This window comes from Euphorbia lathyris, chromosome 7 (genome assembly GCF_963576675.1).
Source record: "Euphorbia lathyris chromosome 7, ddEupLath1.1, whole genome shotgun sequence".
Classification (NCBI taxonomy): Eukaryota; Viridiplantae; Streptophyta; class Magnoliopsida; order Malpighiales; family Euphorbiaceae; genus Euphorbia; species Euphorbia lathyris.
In genome coordinates, this window is record NC_088916.1 from 28,743,269 (window position 1) to 28,769,123 (window position 25,855).

The 25,855-nt window shown below is 33.9% G+C and overlaps 1 protein-coding gene across 4 annotated transcripts; it reads left to right on the forward strand.

Moving 5' to 3' along the window:
* The first annotated feature begins 13,884 nt into the window (after positions 1–13,884).
* LOC136201119 (protein GIGANTEA) lies at positions 13,885–25,620 on the forward strand. 4 transcript variants are annotated; one of them, XM_065991699.1, is made up of 16 exons: positions 13,885–14,114; positions 14,200–14,260; positions 14,527–14,898; positions 17,643–17,714; positions 17,852–17,906; positions 18,032–18,174; positions 18,423–18,694; positions 19,030–19,085; positions 19,467–19,707; positions 20,085–20,235; positions 21,049–21,258; positions 21,557–23,098; positions 23,687–23,755; positions 24,021–24,239; positions 24,489–24,581; positions 24,976–25,620. In XM_065991699.1, the coding sequence occupies exons 3-16, from the start codon at positions 14,812–14,814 to the stop codon at positions 25,276–25,278; spliced, it is 3,513 nt and encodes a 1,170-aa protein (XP_065847771.1). In that variant the 5' UTR covers positions 13,885–14,114; positions 14,200–14,260; positions 14,527–14,811; the 3' UTR covers positions 25,279–25,620. The 4 variants fall into 4 exon arrangements, with proteins under 4 accessions (XP_065847771.1, XP_065847774.1, XP_065847773.1 ...); XM_065991702.1 differs by having other exon boundaries at positions 14,532–14,898; XM_065991701.1 differs by lacking the exon at positions 14,200–14,260.
* The last annotated feature ends 235 nt before the right edge of the window (positions 25,621–25,855 follow it).

Consider the following 25,855-nt stretch of genomic DNA (forward strand, 5'->3'; position numbering starts at 1 on the left):
TTCTGAATTCAATCAATGAAGATTTTAGAAAAAATAATGGACTTATTTATTCGATTGAAGGATAACACAGGATAGTTCCAGTCCTTACCCGAGTAGTAATGTCGTCAGACATTTACCTCAATAAACTACTTTCTTTCTTACTAACTAAGATTTAGTGTTGTCTTGTCATTGGTGTTTGGTTTCAGATTTGTTTGCATCTTCTTGGAAGGATTGTTGTTAAAGTTGTTCAAGATTTACTTCATCTTGGAAGGTTTACATTTTGGTTTTTCGAGATTTGCTTTGTCTTAAAGAGGTCACTATTGGAGTTATTCATGTTTTTCCTTGTCTTAGAGGGTTCGCCTCTTGGTTGATCAAGATTTGCCTATTCTTATAGGGTTCGATGTTGAGCTATTCGGATGTTGCCTCGTCTTAAAGGGTTCGCTCTTGGTTTATTTTAGTCTTTTGCCCTGCAATTTTTCAGCGGAGCAAAGGTCTCTCGGAGGCAAAAATATTATTCTGATTGGTGCCTTTTAATCCACACCAAGGAAAGATGAAAGGCAAAATCAGATAAATCAGTTGTGTGAAAAGGGTGGTACATATGGCATTAGTGGCTTATCAACTAAATGAGGGGGAGCCACCCTTTTTCCTTTAGCCTAAAAATTGATGGGAAATGGAGGAAAGTGATGTTATTTTCACCCCACTTCTCTATCTTCCTACACTCCCTTTCTCTAAGATCATCTTAACAGATGTTTCAGTTATCTTACTCAATTTATTGGTAAAATAAAGGTTGAGGCAATTAGATTACCACCACGATTTTCCCGTTGAGGGTTTGACGCTTTCTATCGAAGTTGTCTATTTTTGTAAAGGCTTCTACCATGATTGACTTATTTTGTGTTTAGTCATGCTTTGATCTTGCATCTTTTCTAGCTTTGATCTTTCATTCTATCAACTTTTTTGAAGGGGAATGTGTGTTCATTTGCCTCTTGACCATGGGTTGGGCAATTTGTCTCCCGTTATGTGACAAGGCACTGTCAAAATAAGAGACTCTCTCTTTGGGGTGACATTAGTTATGAAATACCTTGTAAAGTTATGAATGTAAGGATGAACGTATGCTTATGCACTATCATGATCACATGGAAGTGTAATGACATACATATATGTGTGACCATGTGTAGTTATGTGTTTGTACATATGTGGTGTGTTTGGACTTTTCTACTTAGAGTCCCCAATCGATTGTTTGGTGTGGAGGGGTGGGGTGTAAGGTTCATGACATGGAAGAAATATTTATAGAAGTATTGGGATTTTTTGGATGTGGATGGTCTTTTAAGTTTGGAATGAAGGATTGATGGAAATGATGCGATTTTCGGATGGGTATAGTCTTTAAGTTTGGTATTAAGGGGATCTTTTTTAATTGTTTAAAAATTGAGGTTAGCTTTTGATGAGGAACGGATTTGTCGGATCTCTTCTGGATATTGAGACCATGATTCAAGACATTAACGTGATTCCATCAAGTGGCGACTTTGCCTCTAAGCGTACTGACTCTTTTTTTCTAGTTACTTTTGAAATGCTCTAATTTTTTCCTAAACTGTCATTTCGAGTTTTTGATTTAGTGAGTTGCCTTAGCTTTTCCCCGAGTCACCCTTTACGAGTGGGCTTATTATTATTTCCTTTCTTTTTTTTTTTTTATCTTTTCTCGAGTTCTTTGAACTTGATGTCGCTTGACACGATTTTAATATGATGGCTTTATCGCTTCTGGCAGAGGCATTCTTGGAATTCTGAGAGAAGATGAGTGCTATTATGATGTGTTCTCTTTTATGACTCGTCTTGCATGATGCATTTAGATGACTGACTCATGGACAGAGGTATAAAAAAGGGTTCATATATACTTCACACAAGGGTTCCCCTATTATCACTAGTCCTTTCGAATTTTTGAAATGGCTATTTTCTCTCATTTATTGGGTATTGTATCATGATTTTCTTTTGAAGAATAAGTGTTGTGTTTGTTGGATGATTGGCCTATTTATTTATGATAAAAATGGTTCATTTGAGATCATTCTTTGATGGCCTCTTTGAAATAAATCTGTGTAGCGTTATCCACCATGGAAGCAGGGTATGTGTCATACTCATCTACAACATAAGAGGTTGTATAACAGATTCATGAGGCACTTGAATATAGCCAACTCTAATACACTCATAGTAATAATTAATGATAGTCAATCTGCTATAGCGTTTTCCAAAGATCAAAGGTTCCATGGAAAGACAAAACACATATAGATTAAGTATCATTTTGTTTAGAGAGTTAATTGCACGTAAAGAAGTTAGTACGAAGTATACCTCTACTCATGACATGGTGGATGATTCCCTTACGAAGCTTGTCGAGAGAGATATTTATGTGAAACATATTAGATCCCAGACTTTTCATATGATCTAAATATACTTCTATTTTCATGTATTTATGAGAACATGTTTATTCAATAAAAATCTTCATAACTTTTTCTTTCAATACACGGGTGTGAATGTTATTTAATAATGTTTGCTGTTAAAATATAAGGAAAGCTTCCTTTGTCCATCCGTTCCTTTATTTGAAGATAAACTAGATGAAGATATTGTTTGGCAAATGGCATTTACTTCGCCCTGATAACTCGAACAACCAAAACATTATACTTGCGACTTAATACTTTTTGAGTTATGTTGTTCACCCACCTTTATTTAAGTCTCTTGCATTTCTAGTTATATGGCGACCAACATCGCATTATGAACTATCACAAAGTTTCGAGTCAAACTGGACTTCTCAGCTATATTATCGTCTAGATCACCGACCTCAAGGTCTTGCTCGTTATGGTTTGAGACTCTTTCTTCTTTTCCCAGTGTAGGATCTTCTTCTGTTTATGGGTCCTCAGATTGAGGAATATATCTCTTTCGAGTAGTGTATTCGAGCAATTGTTTGTCCCTGTTTTTGAAAAACATCTCGAGTTATTCAAACTGAAGACTAGGAGTCCATAGAGTAGGATTCACGCTCATTACACTAAATGTTAAGTTTGGTCTAATTTTTTAGTTGACTTTCATGTATGCTTGTTGACCTACGCTGGGGTGGGATCCTTAGGTTCCTTCTGATACCAAAATTGGTGATCAATTAGAATAAAAAATGGAATTTCATGTAATAATAAAGAGAGGCAAAATAGATATTACTCATTTATATATTGTCACGAATGTAAAAGTACCATTATGCTCTTGGACCGGTTTCCTCTATGCTAAAGTTTATTGGCCTCTTTTTATTATATGGTTTCTTAAAGTTACATAAGACTTATAAATGAATTTATAATCTATTTAAACTTAATTTCAAACTGTATTAGTACGAATAATCCTATAACTAAGTCATAACAATCTATTTTTTGGTAATAAAAAGTTTAGGTAATGGTAGGCAGTGGCGGAGCTAGAACTCTAAGCTCGGGAGGCTTGACCATGTAAGAAAAAAAAATCAATGGTATTTAAACATATTAATAAAAAAAATAAAAAACATTACAAAATGTAAATTGAATCATAAAATGTGAGTACATAGTTTTTTTACCTATAATAAGAAAAATAATGCCTAACAGGTGACAATTTACCCCTTCGTGATGTCATATTCTGAAATTTTTTCACAATCACTTCGTTTTCTATACCGATAAAAATTCGTTTCTCAACATAACATAGTAGACAATCTGTGAGAAATTCATCAATCCTAAATTCAATTGAACCTCAAAAATATCCAATTCAACTCAATTCAATTCAATCCTAAACTCAATTCAATTCAATCCTAAATTCAATTGAACCCTAAAAAAATCACATTCAATTCAATCAATTCAATAAATCAAAACCCCTAAAATTAAAACCCTAACTATCACATTATCAATTTCAATTCAATTTAGTCAAAAACCCTAAAATTAAAACCCTAAAATCAAAATCCCTAAAATTAAAACCTTAAATTAAAAACTAACCTCTATATCTCTTTTCCCCAACTTCCGGCGACGAAGACGAACGACGTCGGCAGCAGCAGCAAATGAACGGCGGCCGGCAGCAGCAAGAAGGTTGAATGGCGGCAGCAGGCAGCAGACAGCAGGCATCAGCTCCTCTCCTACCTTTCCTGCGATTCGCGATGTTGAACGAAGAGGAGTAAATAACAAATGCTGTGTATATAAATTAAACACATGTTTAAATGTTAAGTTAAATAAAGGGTACATAAGTCATTTCTATAATTTTTAAAAAGCCCTAATACAACTAAAACGACGTCGTTTTAGATTAGGAGGCTGCAAAAAAAATTAGGTTGAAGAAGATGGGATATCCCCTCTTCTTCAACCTCTGTCATGGCCATGGCAGAAAACCACCTGCATAGGGTGGAAAACACCATTGGTGGTGTTTTCCGAAGGGCCGAAGGGTCGGGAGACCCTCCCCTACCACCCCTAGCTCCGTCCTTGAGGGTAGGTCTACCCACTCCCAAGGTCATGACACCACCTATCAATGAGGGCTAAATTTTAACAGGGTGGGAATCAAATGTCAAACTTGTAAAGCAGAGGTTCAACACCTTACCACTCGAACCAACCCTCATTAGTAGTCATAACAATCTAAAAGAAAGATAATTTTGATATTGAAAATAGAATTTAAGAGACAAGTGTTAAACAGTAAAACAACTATTTTAATAATATAATTAATACTTTATTGATTTTAATGAACCTTTTAAATGATATATAAAAAAAAAACGGAGGGAAGCTACTTAAAAAAAACATATCCTAAACATGAAAATGGTAAAAATAAATGAATCAATAAATAGATAGATAAAATTCTTTCAAAAAACTAAAAATAAATAGATAAAATCTTTCTAAAAAATTAAATAAATAACGGTTAATTCAGGTCCATAATTAAATTCCACAAGAGAAAGCATTAAAGTAGACATACAATTAAATAAATCCTTATATAGAGCTCTAAAAGCAACATGCAAATGAGAAAAAAAAAATGGAAGGATACTCAAAAGGGAAATTTGAAGTTCTTTCATCTCCGCTGCTGTTCAACGGATATGAGTTTTGTCATCTGACAAGTTTGATTTTGTCTTATCCTTTGACAAATTTCTTCTTTTCTTTTCAATTCTTACATCAAAAATTCTTTTTCCATCTATGATATCATCAAGTAATCGCTCTGGGAAATGCATTCTAGCTAAAATGGGAGTTTTTGAAGGAAATCTCATTTCTTAGCTAGCCGAGACCATGACTATCAAAGAGACTTTAAGTTGGATTAAGATGCATCGCCCAGTGAGAAAATTCAAATTCTGTCGGATTGTCTCGTCATAGTCAAAGCAATTCAAATGGATTTAGAAGGTATTTCGTATTTAGTTGATATTTTTTCTGATTGTATTTATTTATTATGAGATTTAGAGTTATGCTCTATTTCCTTTATTAAATGTTCAATGAATTTGATTGTCCATGCTCTAATAAAAGCAATGAATTCTATATCTATTCAGAATGAATAAACATGTCCACAACCATTTTTTAACAATATTCTTTTATCTGATTTGATTTAAGTTAATAAAATTTTACATTTAAAAAAAATAGACATACAATTGAGAAAGAACACGACAAAACTCAGCCAAAAATATCTAAGATAGTCCCACTCAACCCCACTAATTTTTTTTAATTTCAAAACATGCAACTTGACCCGCATGAATCACTTATAAGTTATATCTTAAAACAATATCTTGTTTAGGCAAAAAAAAAAAAAAAACAACAAAGAAAGAAAAAAAGAAAAATCTTGAGATTCCTAATTATTGTGATTTCAGTATATTAAGTAGTGGCGGAACTAGGATTCCGAATGATCCGGGGTTCAAATATATCAATAAAATAAAATTTCAAAGTCCAGCCCGTTAGGGTTGGGTAAAAATCTTTTAGCCTCCAACGCATTAAAACTGTAAAAATGTTACTACATTCGTTTCATATTACATGTCTTTCTAGAGATTTTTTTTTGTTTCATATAACATGTCATTTTAATTTCTATACAATTTTTTAAAAAGACATGTAATATGAAACGGAGGGAGTATCATTTTTTTAGAAACTAGCATTGAACTAATTGAATATTAAATATGTTTACTTTTTTAATGATAAAGACATATTAAAAATGAATTCAAAAGTGTTATGAAAATAAAAATAAAGAGTCCATTTAAAAATAAAAACTTTTTAAAAGAAAATGAGGTTGAAAGGAATCGAACACATGACCTCTCAAATAAAAACAAACATCCTTAACCATCTCATCTACCTTTAAACATTGATATAATACTACATAGAGTCAATATAATTCTTTCCAAAATATTACGAGACACCATTACTAAAAAAAAATTTCTCAATTCTCGGGCGGGCGGCCGGGGCTGGAGCCCCCCAACCCCCCTGGTTCCACCCCTGATTAAGTCTCTCTAAGATTAAAAAAATAAGCTTTTTTAACATAAAATACCGCTAATTGAGTGTACTTATTATCTTTCCGTTTGAAATTTGTATTTTTAACATTTTGATTGAATGGTTCTATTCTTGATAATTCTATTTGTAGATTTAATTTCAACATATTATAAATAGGGCCGGCTATGGGTTTAGATCCAGAGTGCGGCGGCCTAGAACCAGGGCTAGAGAGGGGTAAAAAAAAAATAGTATAATATGTATATATGAAAGTTAATTTTTTTTAATAGAAATATGATAAAATTATACAGAATTGTCTAATTTTTTTTTTCAAAAGCCAATTGATAAAAGAAAAATTAAAAGGTCTATCCAACTTTTACACTTTAATTAGTAAATTTTATATTAAATGAGCCCTTATTGCTTATTTTACCTAAAGCCCTTAAATTATCAGGATATTAATACTAGACCTGGGCAATGCCCGGCCCGGTCTAAGCCCGTCAAAAACTGGGCGGGCTTGGGCTTTACATATTTTATATCGGGCCGGCCCGACCCGGCCCGATATAATATATATACTGTTTTATAAATTTATATTATATAACACAAGCTTTTGTAAATTTCCAGGAAGGTTCTCAAATATATTTTTCTTTGTAATTCATTTAATATTATCACAGCATCCTGTTTTCGCCTATCTATTTCTCGTTTTTTTTTTATTGCTGTTTGATTTTGATCCTGTTTCTTTTTTAGCAGTGTCCATTTTGATACCCATTTTGATTTTGATTTTGATTTCGATTTCATTTTCTAGTAGCTCTTTTGATTTTGATTTTGATTTTTGAACCGTTGTTGATTTTTGATACCTATTTTTCTTCCCCCTTAGAATTGATAGTTTTATTTTTGTGATCTTTCTTGGTGTGACATTTTAAATCTAATTATATATTTTTTTAAATATACAGATGGGCTTGGGCGGGCGGGCCTGGGATTTATATCTCAGGCCCGAGCCGAGCCCGAGCCCGATTAAATTCCTGCGGGCTTGGGCTCATCAGGCTTTGTCAAAAGCCCGATAGGCCCAGCCCGGCCCATGCCCAGGTCTAATTAATACCAACTAGTATAAGATAAGCATGTATTGTTTATGCTTCAAGTCTCATTAATAGGTATGTCAGATATTAATATCAACTAGTATTGTTTCCGCTCGTTGCGCGAATCAATTAAATTTTTGTACAAAAATTTAGCATTTTAATATTATTTTAATTATATATCATTTGCATATAATGGTAATAAATTTTTGTTTTAAAATAATTTAAATTTATAAAAAATAAATATTATTTTAAAAAATAATTTTGTATAATTTTTGGTTTTTAAAAAAAATAGTAAACGATAAATTTAATATATATATAGTAATTTTATTGAAAATAATATTTTTTTATTAATTAGATTATAAAGTAAAGTAATAAGTAGTTAATATTTTATTTTATTAGAAAAATGGAGCATAATAATTCATACAACGTTTTACTTCATACAACATTTTACTTCGTAAACTTTGTAAATTCATACATTGAAAAATAATATAGCAGTGAGTTTTCATTATAAATAATATAATTGTTTACTTATTTGTTCAAAGTAATTTATAATAGTCTAAATGAACCTATATTGTATAAATATTTTCTCTCTCTTTAGTATGACAACTCATTTATTTTTTTTTTAAACAACTCATTTATTTAAAAGTAAAAATTGTTTTCAAATTGATGTGATTAATATTCCAAAATTTTAGAAATAGTTGTACTTATTTTTCTATAATTGGTTTTATAATTTTTTTTTTCATTTAGACCTTTTTATAGATTCCACCAATACTCTTAATGTTTTTTTGAAGAAATACTTTTGATGTTTTATTCTATATTTGTTTTTTAATTTTATTTTCAATATTCATTTTTTATTCATTTATTTTTGTAATAGTACTCTAATTTTTTTTTACAAATGGTATTGAATAATGAGACTATATTTATTGGTGTTATATATTTTGTATTATGTATATTTCAAATTAATATATATTTTTTTTATTGATAATTCAAATCAAATTAAATTAATTTTGAAAATAAAAATTGATTAATTTTTTTTATAGAATTTTAATTAAAGGTGAATGATTTGTTTATTTTTATAAAAGTTAATGATTTGTACATTTTAATAATTTTAAGATATACATTTTCATATTATTTTGTAACTAGAATTCTTTAAAATAATAGTAATAAAATATGAGATTAATTAAGAAATATATTTGGATACAATGAAAAATAAAAAATTTAATTAAACTACAACTAAAATTCAATATTATATCTACGGTACAAAAGAATTACAATCTATGTTGAAATGGAAGCAACATCAATTTATTATGCTATAAACTATTACAATCAATACTTTTCAATGTTTCACATGAAGAGACTTTATCAATTCAATATGTTACATATATACATTTAGCCTTTGCATTGAAAAAACTTCAATCACATACAATTTTTTTTTATAAGAATTAGATACAAATTCATCTTGATGATAATCATTTTGTTTGATGGAATTTCATGATCACCAAAGTATTCGAATTCAATTATTCATTAGGTTACAATAGCTCAATATATCCAATTGAATCAGCTTAAGGTGATGAGTTCCCCTATTTTCATCTCGTAATATCTCATCAAGACATTCAATCAATTTGTTCTTCATTCTTCCATTGTATACAATATCACTTACGCTCGTAGGTATCATTTCTTTCACTTTATTAATATTTTATAATAATTGAAAAACGAGAGCCACTCTTGCTACTACAGATGCCGATGGCATATTGGGATGGAACTAGCATCAACATCCGGATCGAACTATGGATCCCAAATGGGGGTGACTTCAGGCCACACACGACCATTTAACTTGGTTTTAAAGACATTTGTGTTAATGACTTGTGTATTGGAGATAGGGAGGAGTGGGACGTCGAACTTATTGAGGAAATATTTGAGGAGGGTGACGTCCGACAAATCCTGTGACTTTCGGCAGGGAGAGGATCAACTAATCTGGAAATTTGAACATCATGGACAGTATTCAGTTCGGTCTGCTTATCGTGTCGCGACTAAGGACAATGTACAACATATAATTCAGATTGACGGGGTGGATTAGAACCAAATTTGGCACTATGACATACCTCCTCAGGTCAAAATCTTTCTCTAGCGCTGTTGATGCGATTTTCTGCCGTCTAGGGAGAAGTTATGTTTGCGCGAATTGGAGGTTCCGAACGTCTGTGCTATCTATGAGGTAGTTGGTGAACATAATATGCATACGTTTGTTGATTGTGAATTTGCTAGATCCTTGTGGGTTGTGACAAGGGTGCAGCTGGTTGGCGAAGAGACAGTTTGTCACGTCCGTGTCTAAAATTTCTAATTTTTATTTTCGAAATAGATAGTGTTAATTAATTATAAAATTTAAGTATATTATTAAGTTCAATTTAATATTTTTTAGGTGTAAATAAAAAAATTTTGAGTAAGTTTTATAAAAATTATAAACTCAAAGGACCAAAATCTATATTTTTCAATTAACTATATATTTTTTTGGTAGGAAAGGAAAGAAAAAACAAACAAAACCAAACAAACAAAACTAATAATAATATGGTTAAAACAATTAACTATATATATGTATACGGTTAAACTTTTTATATTATTATTATTATTATTATAATAATATTATTATTATTATTACTATTATCTTTAGATGATGGTTATTAAAAAATTTAATTAAAATAAAAACTTTTTCATTTGGAATATGGATGGATATATATAATGTAGAATATGATATACATAATACAAGTCAACTTATATATACAAGTATCAATTTATTTAAAACATGTGTCAAACTAATCTAATTAGATGAACTTAGGTGTAAGACCTGTGTTTTTATTATATTTTAAAAATATGTATATACTGTATATAACTTCATATGAATCAAAAGGGCATTATTTTTATTTTAAGAAGGAATTGATTATAAAATATACAAAGAAGAGTTTTGGGAGAAAACGTTTTTATTTGGGTATGATTTTAAAATAAAAATATTTGAATGTTACATATGATGAAATGGTTTCTTGTTCAAAACAAAAAAAAAATCATTTATTAAATGAATTTCAAATAAACTAAATTCAGATTTCATTTTAATTTTATAACTTTTAAAGAACAATGAAGATTTTGTATTAGAAAATGAGTTTTGCGGAACAGATTAAAGGTGAACGTTTGGTGCATTGGTCAGTCGTTCTTAAATAGTCTACAAGAAGTAATGTTTAATATTATTTTCTTTTTAATAAGGTTATAATTAGACAGTTATATATTAAAATAAATGGTCATTTGTACTTTTCGGTAACGAAAAGAATTAGTGCCGGTTAATTATTAAATTGTCAGTCTGAATTTTTATATATTGAAAATAATAATAAAATAAAGAAATTTTTTTTACGGATAGACTTCTAGTAATGTCACGAGTCTAACTGAATCTTCGGTCATAATTAACGATACCAGTTTAGTGTTACAGAGTACAATTTCGGTGACGAACATAAATAGTCTGATAAAAACGTCGGTTTAAAATAACTATCTCATTGACCCAACATAGACCAATAAGAATAGTTGCTTATTTTAAATGGTATTAATAAAATATGTAAGTAACTTTAATAGTTAGAATTAAAATACGTTGAAAATAGAAGGACCAATACTGATATTTGCCAAATAGAGTCGGCATAAAGTCGAATATAAAATTGGTACAAGAATTTGAATATAAAATTAGTACAAATATACTTATGATAATATAACGAGTCTAACGATATATTCGGTCTAAAATATATATTCCGGTGACAGATAAAAATAAGTTTCCGTTTTAAATTATTTAAGTGACTTTGAATACGTTTTAGTAATTTGTTTAAGATATATTGTTTTAAAATATTTATATACTTTTGATTTTGATTATTTGAAGAATAATTATTTATTATCGTGGTATTTTGGAAATTTGGTCGAGAAAATGAATTTGATGGTTTGATGCGAATTATTTTTGGATTGAGAAAGTTATTGCGATTATTGTTGTTATTATTTGTGTGATTTGGATTGAAGTCCAAATATGATTTTTATGTTGTGATATTTTGAAAGAAAGATAAAATGGTTTTGTCCATCTAGGATTGCCCGGGGTAAGAGTTGTAAGTTGTAAGACCATACCAAATGGCGGTATGACCAGAGTGCACGGCTGGTAGTCCCAACGTTAGACAAGGCGAGATATGAATGAGATATCTTGATTATTGATATGATTGATGTTATGATAAGCTACACGGGTGGAATTCGAGGATGGACACACACACGCAAATTTTATATTATGTTTTTAAAATGCTTGATGATTTGATGTTAAACGTTTATTTGATTACGAGTTGGTTTGATAAAACGTTTATTTGATTCCGAGTTGGTTTGATAAAATATTATTCGTTTCGATTCGTTTTGATAAAACGTTATTTAATTTGATTCATTTGGATAAAATGATTTATATATAAAATTATATAGTAATAAAGTGAAGTATACAGTTAGATCATTAATGTGTCAATAAGTTAAAACGAGTTAATAAATTAAGAGAACTACCTAAAATAGGTAGAACTACGTGACTTTGATTCCCGGTATAAATATTAAAAGACATTTGGGATACGTAGGAAGCTTGATAGAATTATCAAGTCCAAGCCAAATAATTAATTAAATTTTAGGTAGTCCAAATAAATTTTTATATATTAGAAAATCGGTTCGCCTTTTAGACTTGATAACACTCGTTATCTTGTCTTCCGTTCATACCCAATGCCGTTTTGGATCGGGTGTGACACAAATCACTTTGCAAGTTGGCTCATGTCGATGTTTCAGTCATCCCATAAAGAGGCGAAAAGAGGTCGTATTTATATGTTGGTCTGGGAAATTTGGAATCAACGAAACAACAAAGTGTGGAATAACATTGTGCATCCTTCTTGGATATGTGTTCTGACTTGCCTCCAACTCCTTCATGAGTTTTGGGTTAACAATGCGTGCAACGAAGGTCCTAGGCGGGGACCATCGCAGGCTGTTGTGTTGTATTGGGGTCCTCCGCCGCAAGGCTACCTCAAAGTTAACTCGGATATTGCGAGCGATGCCTCGGGACATCGTGTGGGTATATGAATGGTATGTAGGGACGAGAGGGGGATGGTCGTAGCCTGTGCCTCGAAAGTTGTCACGAGTTGGTGGCGACAGGTGTTAGCTGAGCTGAGGCGATATGCTTCAGGGAAGCGTTACAGTGGGTTTGAACTAAAGAGTGGTAGGGGGTGCGGGCGGAGTTGGATGCGAAGCAGGTTGTGGACCTCTTTCACCGGACACTCAAGGATTGGTCAGAGATTGGGCTTGTCATACGCGAATGTATTTGGCTAGCTAGGTTAAGTAATGTGTCGAATGTGACTTCTGTTAAGCGATCGGCTAACCGTGTTGTAGATGCGTTAGCCAAAACTTCTTTCCACGGGTTAACCTGATCTATTGGGCATCAGCCCCTCGATCTATGAGGGATATTGCTGAAGCCGGGTTTATTTGATTAATAAAAATGTCTGGTTTTGCTGTAAAAAAAGATTACGTAATATTCAATATATGTGAAAATTAAATCTTAAGAGACCCAAAAGATGATTTTTGCTAAAAAAATAAAAATAAAGGCTTAATTCATCATTTGCCTCCTGAAGTTATCTAAAATGGTTGATTGACCCCTGAACTTTCAAAATGTCTCGATAGCCTCATGAACTTGCATAAGATGTTCAGTTAGCCCCCTGAACTTACGTAAAATGTAATCAATTAATCATTCAGTTGTAAAAAAGTAAGTCAAATGCGGAAGATATGTTACATGTGCCTTAGAATGTTATTACATACTTCACAAAATAAATTAAAACATGTTAAAAAAGAATTTCTTACTTATTCAACTATAAAACATTTTTTTCTCTAATATTATAATCGCATACCCCGATCTTGGTCGTTTTACTTTTTTAAGATGCGTGCAACATATCTTCCGCATTTAACTTACTTTTTTACAATCGAGTGATTAATTGATTACATTTTATATAAGTTTAGGAGACTAACTGAACATTTTATACGAGTTCAGGGGGCTATCGAGACATTTTAAAAGTTCAGGGGACCAATCAACTATTTTGGACAAGTTTAGGGGCAAATGATGCATTAAGCCAAAAATAAATAAGTTAATATTTATATGGGTGATGCTAAGCTAAGGGCATTTGAGTAACTTGAGAGTCGAATAAATGACCATACGATTTCTTACCTCGTTCGTGGTGTTGAAATTTGAGCTGGAGGTACATAATCTAAAGTGATGTATGTATAGATGTGGTACCATACATGGATGTGGCAAGAGAAGAGGACATGACGTGGGCCTCTAAGCTGAGAGGAAAATATCATTGCCACGTCGGCATCCCAAGGAAGAGCTACAGAGCTTCAAAAGATCCCCATATCTTTCCCCTCTCTCTCTCTCTCTCTCTGCATCAAACCATTTCCAACCTCTTGATTATATTATTTCCGATCCAAAAAAACCCAACCAAAAAATAAATACGAGAAATTTTGTCAAAGAAATTCCAAAAAATCTGATTTTTTACAAGTGACAGCAGTACAAATTTCCTAAAAGAAATCTCGAAAATCAAGAGTTAGAACCCTGTAATTCCACTCCACCCAGTATTTGGTAAATTTCTTCTCCTTTTTGGGGTTTTTTTTTGTTGTTTTTCTAAATTTCGTATCTGATTTATACTCTCTGTTTTGTTACACAGATTCGTATAGTATTTATCTGGGTTCTTGGATTTAAGTGGAATTTCTTATTAGCTTTTATGGGTATGTAAAATGTATTTTTGCATGATTTTGATTTGTATTATTTTTTCTTCTTCTACTTTTGAAGATTTTGCCTATGATACCTGTCCGAAATGAATTAATCACCTGAAAGCTATTCACAGATTTGTTTTTTTTTCTTCTCTTGCTTTTGTAATCTGGTTGTGGGTTTTCTGTCTATTTTCCTTTCCTTTTCTTATTTTTTTTTGAAATTTTATTCTCTATTCTAATCTAATTTACTCTCTTCTTTTCTTTTGTTGTTGTTTTTGCAGAGCAGTTGATTGCCGGAGTAATTTGCGACACAACTAAGGAGCAAAGGCTTCAGGATTTGAGAATAACTTACTGAGATAGAATATTCATTAAGAAAGGCGTAGTGATCTGTTTGTTTTTCTTAAGCAGAGTCAAGTTTTTTTATTTGATTCAAGTCAGAATTCTGGGGCCTCAGGGAGTTCTTGGCCGGAATGTTAAACTACGACTTATTAATTCTTGATTGGTAGCTATTGGAGGGGGAGATATTGAAGGCGTAGTGATCTGCTTGCTTTTCTAAATTATTTTTTATGGCTACTTCTTCTGAGAGATGGATTGATGGTCTTCATTTTTCATCATTGTTTTGGCCACCTCCACAAGATGCTCAACAACGAAAGGTTAGCTTACATATATTGTTTAGTAATTACTTGTCATATAGATGTTCTCTTGCTATGCGAAAGGTTAGACTCATCATACTTGTGTATATGCATGTTCTTATACTTGAACCAAACATAGAAATCTACAGTATGCATCACACGATCCCAAGTACCATTCTTTTGTGAAATTTAAACTGGATGAAGAGGAAAACAAGCTCTTGTATTTGTAAATTCTAGTTAACCTTAGATCAGCACGTCTACAGTCTTGAAGGATTTGGATTCCTAGGTTACATTTTGAGGTAATACTTTCTTCTTAAACCCATAGGGAGTCAAGGAGCAAAAGACTTCTTGAAATGTATATGTTCCTCGATACAAATTGAATTGTTTGGGGTCAACAATAACAAAAATATCCTTAACTACGACTATCATCAATAACTAATTTCTTAAGACAACCATGCTAGTAATACTTGTTAGAAATAAAACTGGAACTTGCCTATTCCCAAACAAGTCTCATGTAAGATGTAGACCATATGCTTAAGCTTCATGAGAAGTTAAACTTGATTCAGCACTTCATGTCTTACTTACTAGAACACTACAAAAGAGGAGCAGATGTGCCAATAAAATTTATAATTACTTTTTGAATAGGATCCTCCCCTTTAAATAGATTAGGATTCTAAGTACACAAGAATTCTTAGGGCGGCCCGGTGCACTACGCGTCCCTGCTGAGCGAGGGTCCGGGGAGGGGTCCCATCACAAGGATGTACTGGGGCAAGCCTTCCCCTGCCAATTTATTTGGCAAGAGGCCGCTCCTAAGACTCGAACCCGTGACCTCTTGGTCACACGACAACAACGTTTACCGTTGCGCCAAGGCTCGCCCTCGTACACAAGAATTCTTATCTAGAAAAATTCCTAAGTGTAACACACTAGAATACATGGGATACCATGTAGATTGAGGGACTACATTGATATATTTTACTTAAGAACAATACACATATATATATAGGGTTCTCCTTCAATCAAGGAGACATAGTAAGCCCACAGCAGCCTCTAACAATGATTTAGTTGACTTAGCCATGCTTACATTTATTACATTGACTTATTCTATAACACTCCCCCTCAAGCTGAAGCATGGCTTTTAATCATGCTCAGCTTGCTACATACAGAGATAACATAGTCTAAAGACAATACCACTCAAAACAAAATAAAACATAAGAAACTGAAGATACTTCAGGATATAAAACATAATCCGGGGGATGCAACTCAGAAGAACAAAACGGATAGGCGGAAGGTAGATGACAAGACGACAGCAGACAACAATCCTTGTCGGAAACAGAGAAGCAGATGCCAATGTCAACAGAAAGGAGATTCACCGGAAAACTAACGGAACAGACACGCGACGGCCGTGGAAAAGGAATGGCGACAATCCATTGAGCTGAAAGAAACAGCCCAAAATTACAAACCCAAAACTTCTGCTCACAAGGCAGAAAACAAATTCTGGAATCTTAACCCAGAAACCCCAGACAGAAGCCGAAACAAGGTTCTGATCCCATGTAAGGAGGAATTTTCTTGTAGCGATAACGGCACAGGGTGGCCGGAATGTGAGGAAACGCCGATTGAAGGCAGAGAGGATGAACCAGAGGGGTGGTGAGATAAAATGACGTCCCAACAGTGAGTATTCAAGAGACCCAAGCTCTTGACAGAAATGGAACCCTGGGAAATACTACCCAGAAAATTTTGAACCCTTGCAGAAACACAACTCTGGAAATACTTCACAACTCTGGAAATACTACCCAGAAAAAAGAATTCAGAAACCTTAGACCTTAGGCTCTGATACCATGTAACACACTAGAATACATGGGATACCATGTAGATTGAGGGACTACATTGATATATTTTACTTAAGAACAATACACATATATATATATAGGGTTCTCCTTCAATCAAGGAGACATAGTAAGCCCACAGCAGCCTCTAACAATGATTTAGTTGACTTAGCCATGCTTACATTTATTACATTGACTTATTCTATAACACTAAGTTTAGTAACTCTTAAATAATAAGACTCCTAAAATAGTATAACTTCCTAAATACTTGAACTTTCAAATAATATAACTTCCTAATTATTCAAAAACATGAAATACAATATATTCTGTAGACTTTAGCTAAAAGCCCCAAATCCTTATTGTAGTATCGCCACATTTTTGTCATGGGTTCGCGAATAAGATCTTGTCACAGGTCTTTTCACAAGAAAATCCTTGATTCCCTTACTTTTCCTGTTCTTTGAGTCATCTATCCTTGAAGCTCATTGATGATTTTTTTAAGAGATAAATCAAACTCCCTTAATTCTTATTTGACTGAAAATTCATAATTAGTTTTATTGAATATGGGATTCTGCATTCTTCTTTACTTGGTCAAAGTTCTCACATTCAGTTTACTGATGCAAACTGAAATCATAGACCACTGTTAACTGTTAAATGCGAGACTTTTTTTTTTAATCTTTTGAAGATACTTTCAATTATGTAATTCTCATTCTCAGTAGTGTTCCCTTTAATTACATTTAAGTGTTATGAACTGGTTCTACCTTGGAGTTCAGATGATCTGTTGCATTAGACGCTAATTTGTTTCTTTCTCATATTGAAAATTCTTTGTTGCATATAAATCGACTTTGAAAAGTACTTAATTTGGAAATTTTCCCTCCATGTTTGTTGCTTCACAAGTATATTTTCTTCAAGGATTAACGTTAAATAATGCTATCTCTACCCCAGGCACAAATTACTGCTTATGTTGAGTACTTTGGGCAGTTCACATCTGAACAATTTCCTGATGATATTGCTGAGGTATGCCTCATCTTGTACTTTTTTGCTTTGACTTATATGTATGGCAATCTAGAAAATTCATAAACTTCGTTGCGACTTTCATAGCTTGTGTTGTTTGGAAATTTATATTGTTTACTAACATGCATATTTTTTGACAGCTGATTCGTAATCGTTATCCATCAAAGGAGAAACGCCTTTTTGACGATGTATTGGGTATTGATTCATTGCCCTTGTTAATGCATAAAACAATTGTTTAACCCTGTAGGGAGTCATAGCAAATAGAAAACCTTATTTTTGCTTCATTGTTGTAACTGCTTCACGTATCTTATTGTTTCCAGCCACATTTGTCCTCTATCATCCGGAGCACGGGCATGCTGTTGTTCTTCCAATCATTTCATGTTTAATTGATGGCACACTGGTGTATGATAGGAGTAGTCCACCATTTGCGTCTTTCATTTCCTTAGTTTGCCCAAGTAGTGAGGTATGCAAACTTAACAGATTAGCATACCTTTGCAGTTTCTATCTTCTTTCTTTTCCAATAATAACATGTTTTTTTTGGATAAATTATTATATCTAATTCTGGTCTTTGTTATTTTGATCCTCTCACCGGACCTGTATTTTCTTTAAGCAGCATTTAGTTTACTATTTGTTCATTTTGGCATCATGTTTTCTCGTAAATCAGGAAGAAAACTTCTAACAATTGGCGGTTGCCTGCTATTTCTTTTACAGAATGAATATTCTGAACAATGGGCTCTAGCTTGTGGAGAGATTTTGCGAATTTTGACTCATTACAATCGTCCAATTTACAAGATGGAACAGCAGAACAATGAAACAGATAAAAGTGGTGGCAACCATGCTACAACTAGTGGCTCAATAAATGGGACTTCCTGCCACACAACTTTGGTACAGCAGGAGAGGAAACCTTTAAGGCCTTTGTCTCCCTGGATTACTGACATATTACTTGCTGCACCACTGGGCATCAGAAGTGACTACTTCCGTTGGTGAGTGCATTCTTTCATTCTTGGTAACTGTTGCTTTTTCTATGGGAAGTAATATACACCAGAAATTCTTAAATAATTTTTTGCCTCTAAGCTATAAAACAAAGATCAATGCTTCTTTAGTTATAATCTTCTCTCTTTTATGTTTCTTATAGCATTATCTCTTTGGTCATATTTGGATTTAGTAAATCCATTGGTAAAAGATAAAATTTGGTGCTATACTTGGAACAATTTGTCAATTTGGTCCTTGTACGTGGCTCAAATTGTCAGTTTGGCTCCTCTACTCCAATATGAGTATGCCCCTATAATAAAGCTTAAAACCGACAACATGTTTTCAGGTGCAGTGGTGTTATGGGAAAATATGCTGCTGGAGAGCTCAAGCCGCCAACAACTGGTTCGTTAAATATTCCTTTACAATATTTGCATTTAGATAGGTTTCGTTACTAGTATTGAGTTTAATTCTCTTGCCGCATTATTTCTTCAATGAAATGAGAGCATGTGTTTCTGTGAGTATAGTGATCCCGAACTTCATTTTGGAGCATTCTTGGCTTGCACCTGGTGTTAGCTGAAGTTGCAATATTAGCTTGATTTGGAAGAAGTTCGGATGTTATAGGAAATACATGCACTAAATTGATTTATCTTATTTCTTTTCAGAAACTTTTTCTCCTATGCTTTTATTGAAGTTACGAATGTCGTATGATCAGTGAAGTTAACACCATCAAAGCCAAGAACTGTCAAAATAAATGTTACTTATTTATATTTTGTTCTTCATTAGCTTCATCTCGTGGATCTGGGAAACATCCTCAGCTCATGCCATCAACACCAAGATGGGCTGTAGCAAATGGTGCTGGGGTTATACTAAGTGTGTGTGATGATGAAGTAGCTCGCTATGAGACTGCCACCTTAACTGCAGCAGCTGTCCCTGCACTTCTGCTTCCCCCTCCAACAACAGCTTTGGATGAACATCTGGTTGCTGGGCTACCTGCTCTTGAACCATATGCACGTCTGTTTCATAGGTGGGTGTTTTATTGTTGCAGTATATTTAATACTGAGGGGAAGGTGTGAGGAAAAGATAGATTGGACTGACAAATTTGTTTCAGCTTATGTGGGTGCCATGACCTAGTATCCTCTCTCTCTCCCAAACATGGCATTTATTTGCAGCACAGCGACATCTTTTTGTGCTTCCTCTTGTCTACACATTTAATAAAATAGAAGTTCTAGGATGTGCAAGAACACTAGAAATGATAAGTGGTAACTTAAATTATAAATGTTCAAAGAAACGAGGAAGAGAGTGGGATATAAGTCCACTCTTTGCGAGTCTGGGAATGCCTTTTGTTACCAAGTCAAAGCATCTATTAAAGAATTCATTTTAATTTCTTTTTTAATGGGTCAGGTATTATGCCATTGCAACTCCAAGTGCAACCCAACGACTTCTTCTTGGTCTTTTAGAAGCACCGCCTTCATGGGCTCCAGATGCACTTGATGCTGCTGTACAGCTTGTGGAACTCCTTCGAGCTGCCGAAGATTATGCATCTGGCATTAGGGTAAGTTGCATATTGTTCATTTTTGAAGTTGAAACCTAACATGGCAAGCAACAAATTGAATGTTGTGTTTCTGTTTGATATGTTTGATTATGTTCTAGTATGGTTCTACTTCCTTTGTTATAGTTATTCCCCTTGCTAGATGACTAGTCTTTGTTGGCTATATAATGACTTGCAAATAGTGAAAGTATGTTTGCTTACTGTTGATGCATCAGTTTCTTAAACAATATTGTTGTTTGCTCCAATTATTTCACCAGATCAATGAACTTAGCATTTTTAATTCTTAATTTGAAAATTATCAGAAAGTGATTTTTTCTCCTTTGTACTTAAATGCCTTTTCTATTAGGTCTACTATTTTTCTTTTATCCGTTGGAGGAATATATAGTTTCTCTGAGATGACTATATTCTCATCTTCCACTTCTGTTTTTCCTTTTTTCTTCATTAACAATATTTTCTTATATGATTTGAAAAATTTATGAACCTTGCTATTTGCTCGGTTTAATGGATTTCTTGAGGCTTTGTGAACATAAAAGCACAAAATTGTATGTGTCCACACACTTTTCGGACCACCAGTTAACAAGCATAGATTAGCATATTCTACCTCACATGCTTTTCTTCCCCATGGTTCGTACACATTCTCACTGCAATGGAGTTCTCCAAATAAAACAACAAAAAGAAATTCTTAATGTGAACATGCTTTAACATGAATTGTTTTCTTGTTACTTATGTATAGATTTGCTTTTTGCTTGTTCCTGGGTTAGCATATCTTTCTGTTTTGCCTTATTCTTGTTAATTTCTATTTGTTTGCTGTAATAGCTTCCCAGGAATTGGATGCACTTGCATTTCTTGCGGGCAATTGGAACTGCAATGTCCATGCGAGCAGGCATAGCAGCTGATGCTGCTGCAGCTTTACTTTTCCGTGTACTTTCACAGCCTGCGTTGCTTTTTCCTCCGCTAAGACAAGTTGATGGTGTTGAACTGCAGCATGAACCGTTAGGTGGTTATATTTCAAGCTATAGAAAACAGGTAATATGAGTTAGCTTATCAGTTTGACTCTTCCAGATAATAAGTGCTTGATATTCTGATTTAATAAATTTGAAAAATTGCAAAATACCTAAACTGAAAAAAGTGGCTATTGCCTAGATATGGTTCTGTCAACTGCCAAGGGGAAGTCTGGAGACAATCTTATCTAATCCTTGGCATTGTTGCATGAAGTTTTTGCTTCCAGACATTGGATCTGATATCGTTCCGCAATCCGCGCCAAGCTTTTCCACGCTCCAATAGTTATATGAACCTAACTACCATTTCGAAAATTTGTGAGCAGATAGAAGTTCCTGCAGCTGAAGCCACTATTGAAGCAACTGCGCAGGGAATTGCATCTATGCTTTGTGCCCATGGTCCTGAGGTTGAATGGAGAATTTGCACCATCTGGGAAGCTGCTTATGGACTAATTCCTTTAGGATCCTCAGCAGTTGATCTTCCTGAAATCATAGTGGCAACTCCATTGCAGCCTCCTATATTATCATGGAATCTGTATATACCTCTCCTTAAGGTCTTGGAGTACCTTCCGCGAGGAAGTCCATCTGAAGCATGTCTGATGAAGATATTTGTTGCTACTGTAGAAGCTATTCTCCAGAGAACATTCCCACCTGAGACTTCCAGAGAACAGACCAGAAAAGCAAGATATCTGCTTGGCATGGGATCTGCCTCTAAAAACCTTGCTGTGGCAGAGCTTCGTACAATGGTCCATTCACTCTTTTTGGAATCATGTGCCTCTATAGAGCTATCTTCACGTCTGCTATTTGTTGTGTTAACTGTGTGTGTTAGTCATGAAGCTCAATCCGGTGGCAGCAAGAGGCCAAGAGGCGAGGAAAGTTCCCAACCAGAAGAGAACACTGAGGACTCCCAACTAACATCTCAAATGCAAAGCAAACGGAGATCAAGAAAGGTGAAAAAACAAGGTCCTGTTGCAGCATTTGATTCCTATGTTCTGGCTGCCGTATGTGCTCTTGCTTGTGAGCTTCAATTGTTCCCTTTTATTTCAAGGGGAAGCAATCATTCAAGTTCTAAGGATACACTGGCTGTGGCAGCAGATTCTGTAAAACTAAATGGAGCTATTAATGAGTTCCAAAGTAGTCTTGACTCTGCGGTTCATCACACTCATAGAATCTTAGCAATTTTGGAAGCGCTTTTTTCTTTGAAACCATCTTCTGTTGGTACCTCTTGGGGTTACAGTTCAAATGAGATTGTAGCTGCAGCTATGGTAGCTGCTCATGTTTCTGAACTATTCAGAAGGTCAAAGGCTTGCATGCATGCTCTTTCTGTTTTAATGCGGTGCAAGTTTGATAATGAAATTTACACCAGGGCATCATCACTATATAACCTCATTGATTTTCACAGTAAAGCTGTGGCATCCATAGTTACCAAGGCTGAGCCATTAGAGGCACATTTGCATGTACAAGTATGGAAAGATTCCCTTGTGCATTTTGATAGCAAAAAGCGAAACAAAAGTTCAAGCATTGGCTTTTGTGATTCAGGGGAAGCATCTTCCTCACAATACGAAGAATCAGGTTCAGAAAGTAAAATTAGAAGAGAGAGATCACCTAATGCAGAACAGAGTTCAGGAAGTAGCTTTGAAAAGGGTCTTGCAGGTTTTCCGACAGAGGCTTCAGATTTGGCCAATTTCTTAACAATGGACAGGCACATTGGATTCAGTTGCAGTGCACAAGTTCTCTTAAGATCAGTGCTTGTGGAGAAACAAGAGTTATGTTTTTCCGTTGTCTCACTGCTTTGGCACAAGTTGATTGCAGCACCTGAAACTCAACCCAGCGCAGAAAGCACCTCTGCTCAACAAGGATGGAGACAGGTAATTTCTATGTATATATTTTTCTTTAGTTTAATAATTATTTGATTCATTTCCAAAAGAAAGATAATTCAAATTCAAATTTTGATGAAATATGACCCATTTATTTTTGGAAATTAAAGGGAAAAAGAGACATGATGGGATAATATAAGAATTTCAAGGCATATCAGGAAAAACCTATTCTTTTAGGCTCTCTTTGTTTCATGGACAATATTCTTCCTGGGAATATTTTCCTTTTTTTCTAATGTTGTTAGTCGAAAGACAATCAAGTCAAAGGAAAATATTTTTCTAGTTAAAGTAGAGATCTCTCCATTTGCTCATATTTGTAGAAGTTGATCATCCTTCTCATTTATAGTGGCTCCTAATGGTGCATTTTGATGAAGAACTGATGACTAAAAGCCCCTCGTAGTAACTCATCATTTGATAGATCTAATTTAGTACAGAATTAACTTATGCCAATCAAACTTAGAGTTTTGAAATGCTTCCTAGTTGTTGGGAAATCAATGCAGTATTCCATATTTTATTTATATTTTATTGAAATTTTACGTGGAAATACTTTAATTTCTGACAATCTTATTTAAATGTTATTAGGTCGTTGATGCATTATGCAACGTTGTATCAGCATCGCCCACAAAAGCAGCAGCTGCAGTTGTGCTTCAGGTCCAAGTTTTGTTCAACCTCTAATTTTTTCCAGAAAAAGAAATTGCTATGTTTTTATTTTTATTTTTATGTTCTAGATAGGGCTAAGTATAATTCAAAACCACTAATCCTTTTAGTGTAAAACATGCGAGTATTAAAATCAAAATTTTTAACTAAATATTTATTGCCCGATTTTGAAGTTGTCTTAACCTTATTCTGTTATTCATTTTTTTTTTTCTAATCACTTGTCTTGTATAGTCACTTTTACCATCTTTTTCCATGTCAGGCTGATAGGGAATTACAACCTTGGATTGCCAAAGATGATGACCGAGGGCAGAAGATGTGGAGAATTAACCAAAGAATAGTTAGTTTGATTGTGGAATTAATGAGAAATCATGATAGACCAGAATCCTTGGTAATTTTAGCAAGCGCATCAGACCTTCTTCTACGTGCCACGGATGGGATGCTTGTTGATGGAGAAGCTTGCACTTTACCGCAACTCGAGGTAACGTCCAACAATTGAAAATATCTGCTCACGAGAACTGTGACAAGTATGTTCATGGTTGAATTCAATATGCAGTCTGCTGATTCATTGTTATCAACATCCATAGGATTATTAGCTTAATCACCATCTGTTATGTAAAAGTAACATGAGAATAATTTTTTATTCAAAGGCTTGTGATGTAGCAAGTTGTAGTGTCAATGATCAGAAAGTCCAACTAATTTTTATGTGAAACTCTTAAATTGATGGCAGTTACTAGAAGCTACAGCTAGAGCAGTTCAGCTTGTGCTGGAGTGGGGAGAATCTGGATTTGCAGTTGCAGATGGCCTTTCAAACTTATTAAAGGTGAAAAATACTCCTCAATGGCATATTCTATCCAAAGGCTTTTGTGTCTATACTTACACAAACTGATTTAAGTTGCTTATTCTTAAGCTTCTAGTTACAAGTGGAAGCTCTTTAGGTTGAATGATTATATTATATAGTATCAGTCAGAAGCTCCATATTATTAATCAAATTACAGCTCGAGGAGGAAGAGGTGCTATCATGAGCACTGTTAATCTTTGTAGAGTAGTTAAAATATGAAATCCATTCTAGGGTCACTGATTTTTGAACAGAGGATTGCCATTTGTTCACTGATGAAGAAGACATTTTCTATGTAGAGAATAAATAGGAATTAGAGTTTCTGATGCCAAGATGATTTCTGATTATATAATTTTTTTTCTCTGGGTAATTGATGCAGTGTCGACTACCAGCTACCGTGCGATGCCTTTCTCATCCGAGTGCCCACGTACGCGCTCTGAGCTCATCAGTTCTTCGAAGTATTCTGCATTCTGGATCAATAAGACCTGCTGTCTCTAACCAAATAGAAAGAAATGGGAATAACGGTCCGAGTTACCAGTACTTAAAAGTAGAGGTGCTTGATTGGCAGGCTGATGTAGAGAAATGCTTGAGATGGGAAGCTCATAGCCGACTAGCGACAGGAATGGCCATACACTATCTGGATACTGCTGCCAAGGAATTAGGTTGTACTATTTCCATTTGACACGATGAACTGGGTTTTGGTTGGTTTAATGTGCGAGGTTTTCATGTTTATGAATAAACCCGAACAGAATAGAAATAGTCCATAATTAATTGGATTGAAGGGACATGGTGGCCTGATAAGTGTGGATCTTTCACTTTATCCCAAAAGTTGTTTTAAGGGCTCAGGATAACAGTGTATAGTGAAACAGTGAACAAGGGAATGATGAAATATCATAATGTTGGCCATCTTGTAACAGAGATTTTAACATTCACTTTGCTTAGATTTTTCAGATGTAATTTGGATTCTTTCACTTTAGATGTGGTGTCCATATCAGTACCATAATGTAATTATTTCTTTTGAATATTCACTTTTTTTAACTACGCAAACAGTGCCTCAACTTTCATTTTTGTTTCCAGATTTGTGTTGATAAAATCACTAAATTTCATCGGAACGCTTAATACATAATTATACATCTAAACATGTATCATTTTGTCGTTTGGCACCTTATATTGACGGCGCCATTGAGGATAGGAAATATGAAATTTTCTTGAAGCACATAAACAACAAGTTTTTAATAACTTGTGCATCGTTTGATAAA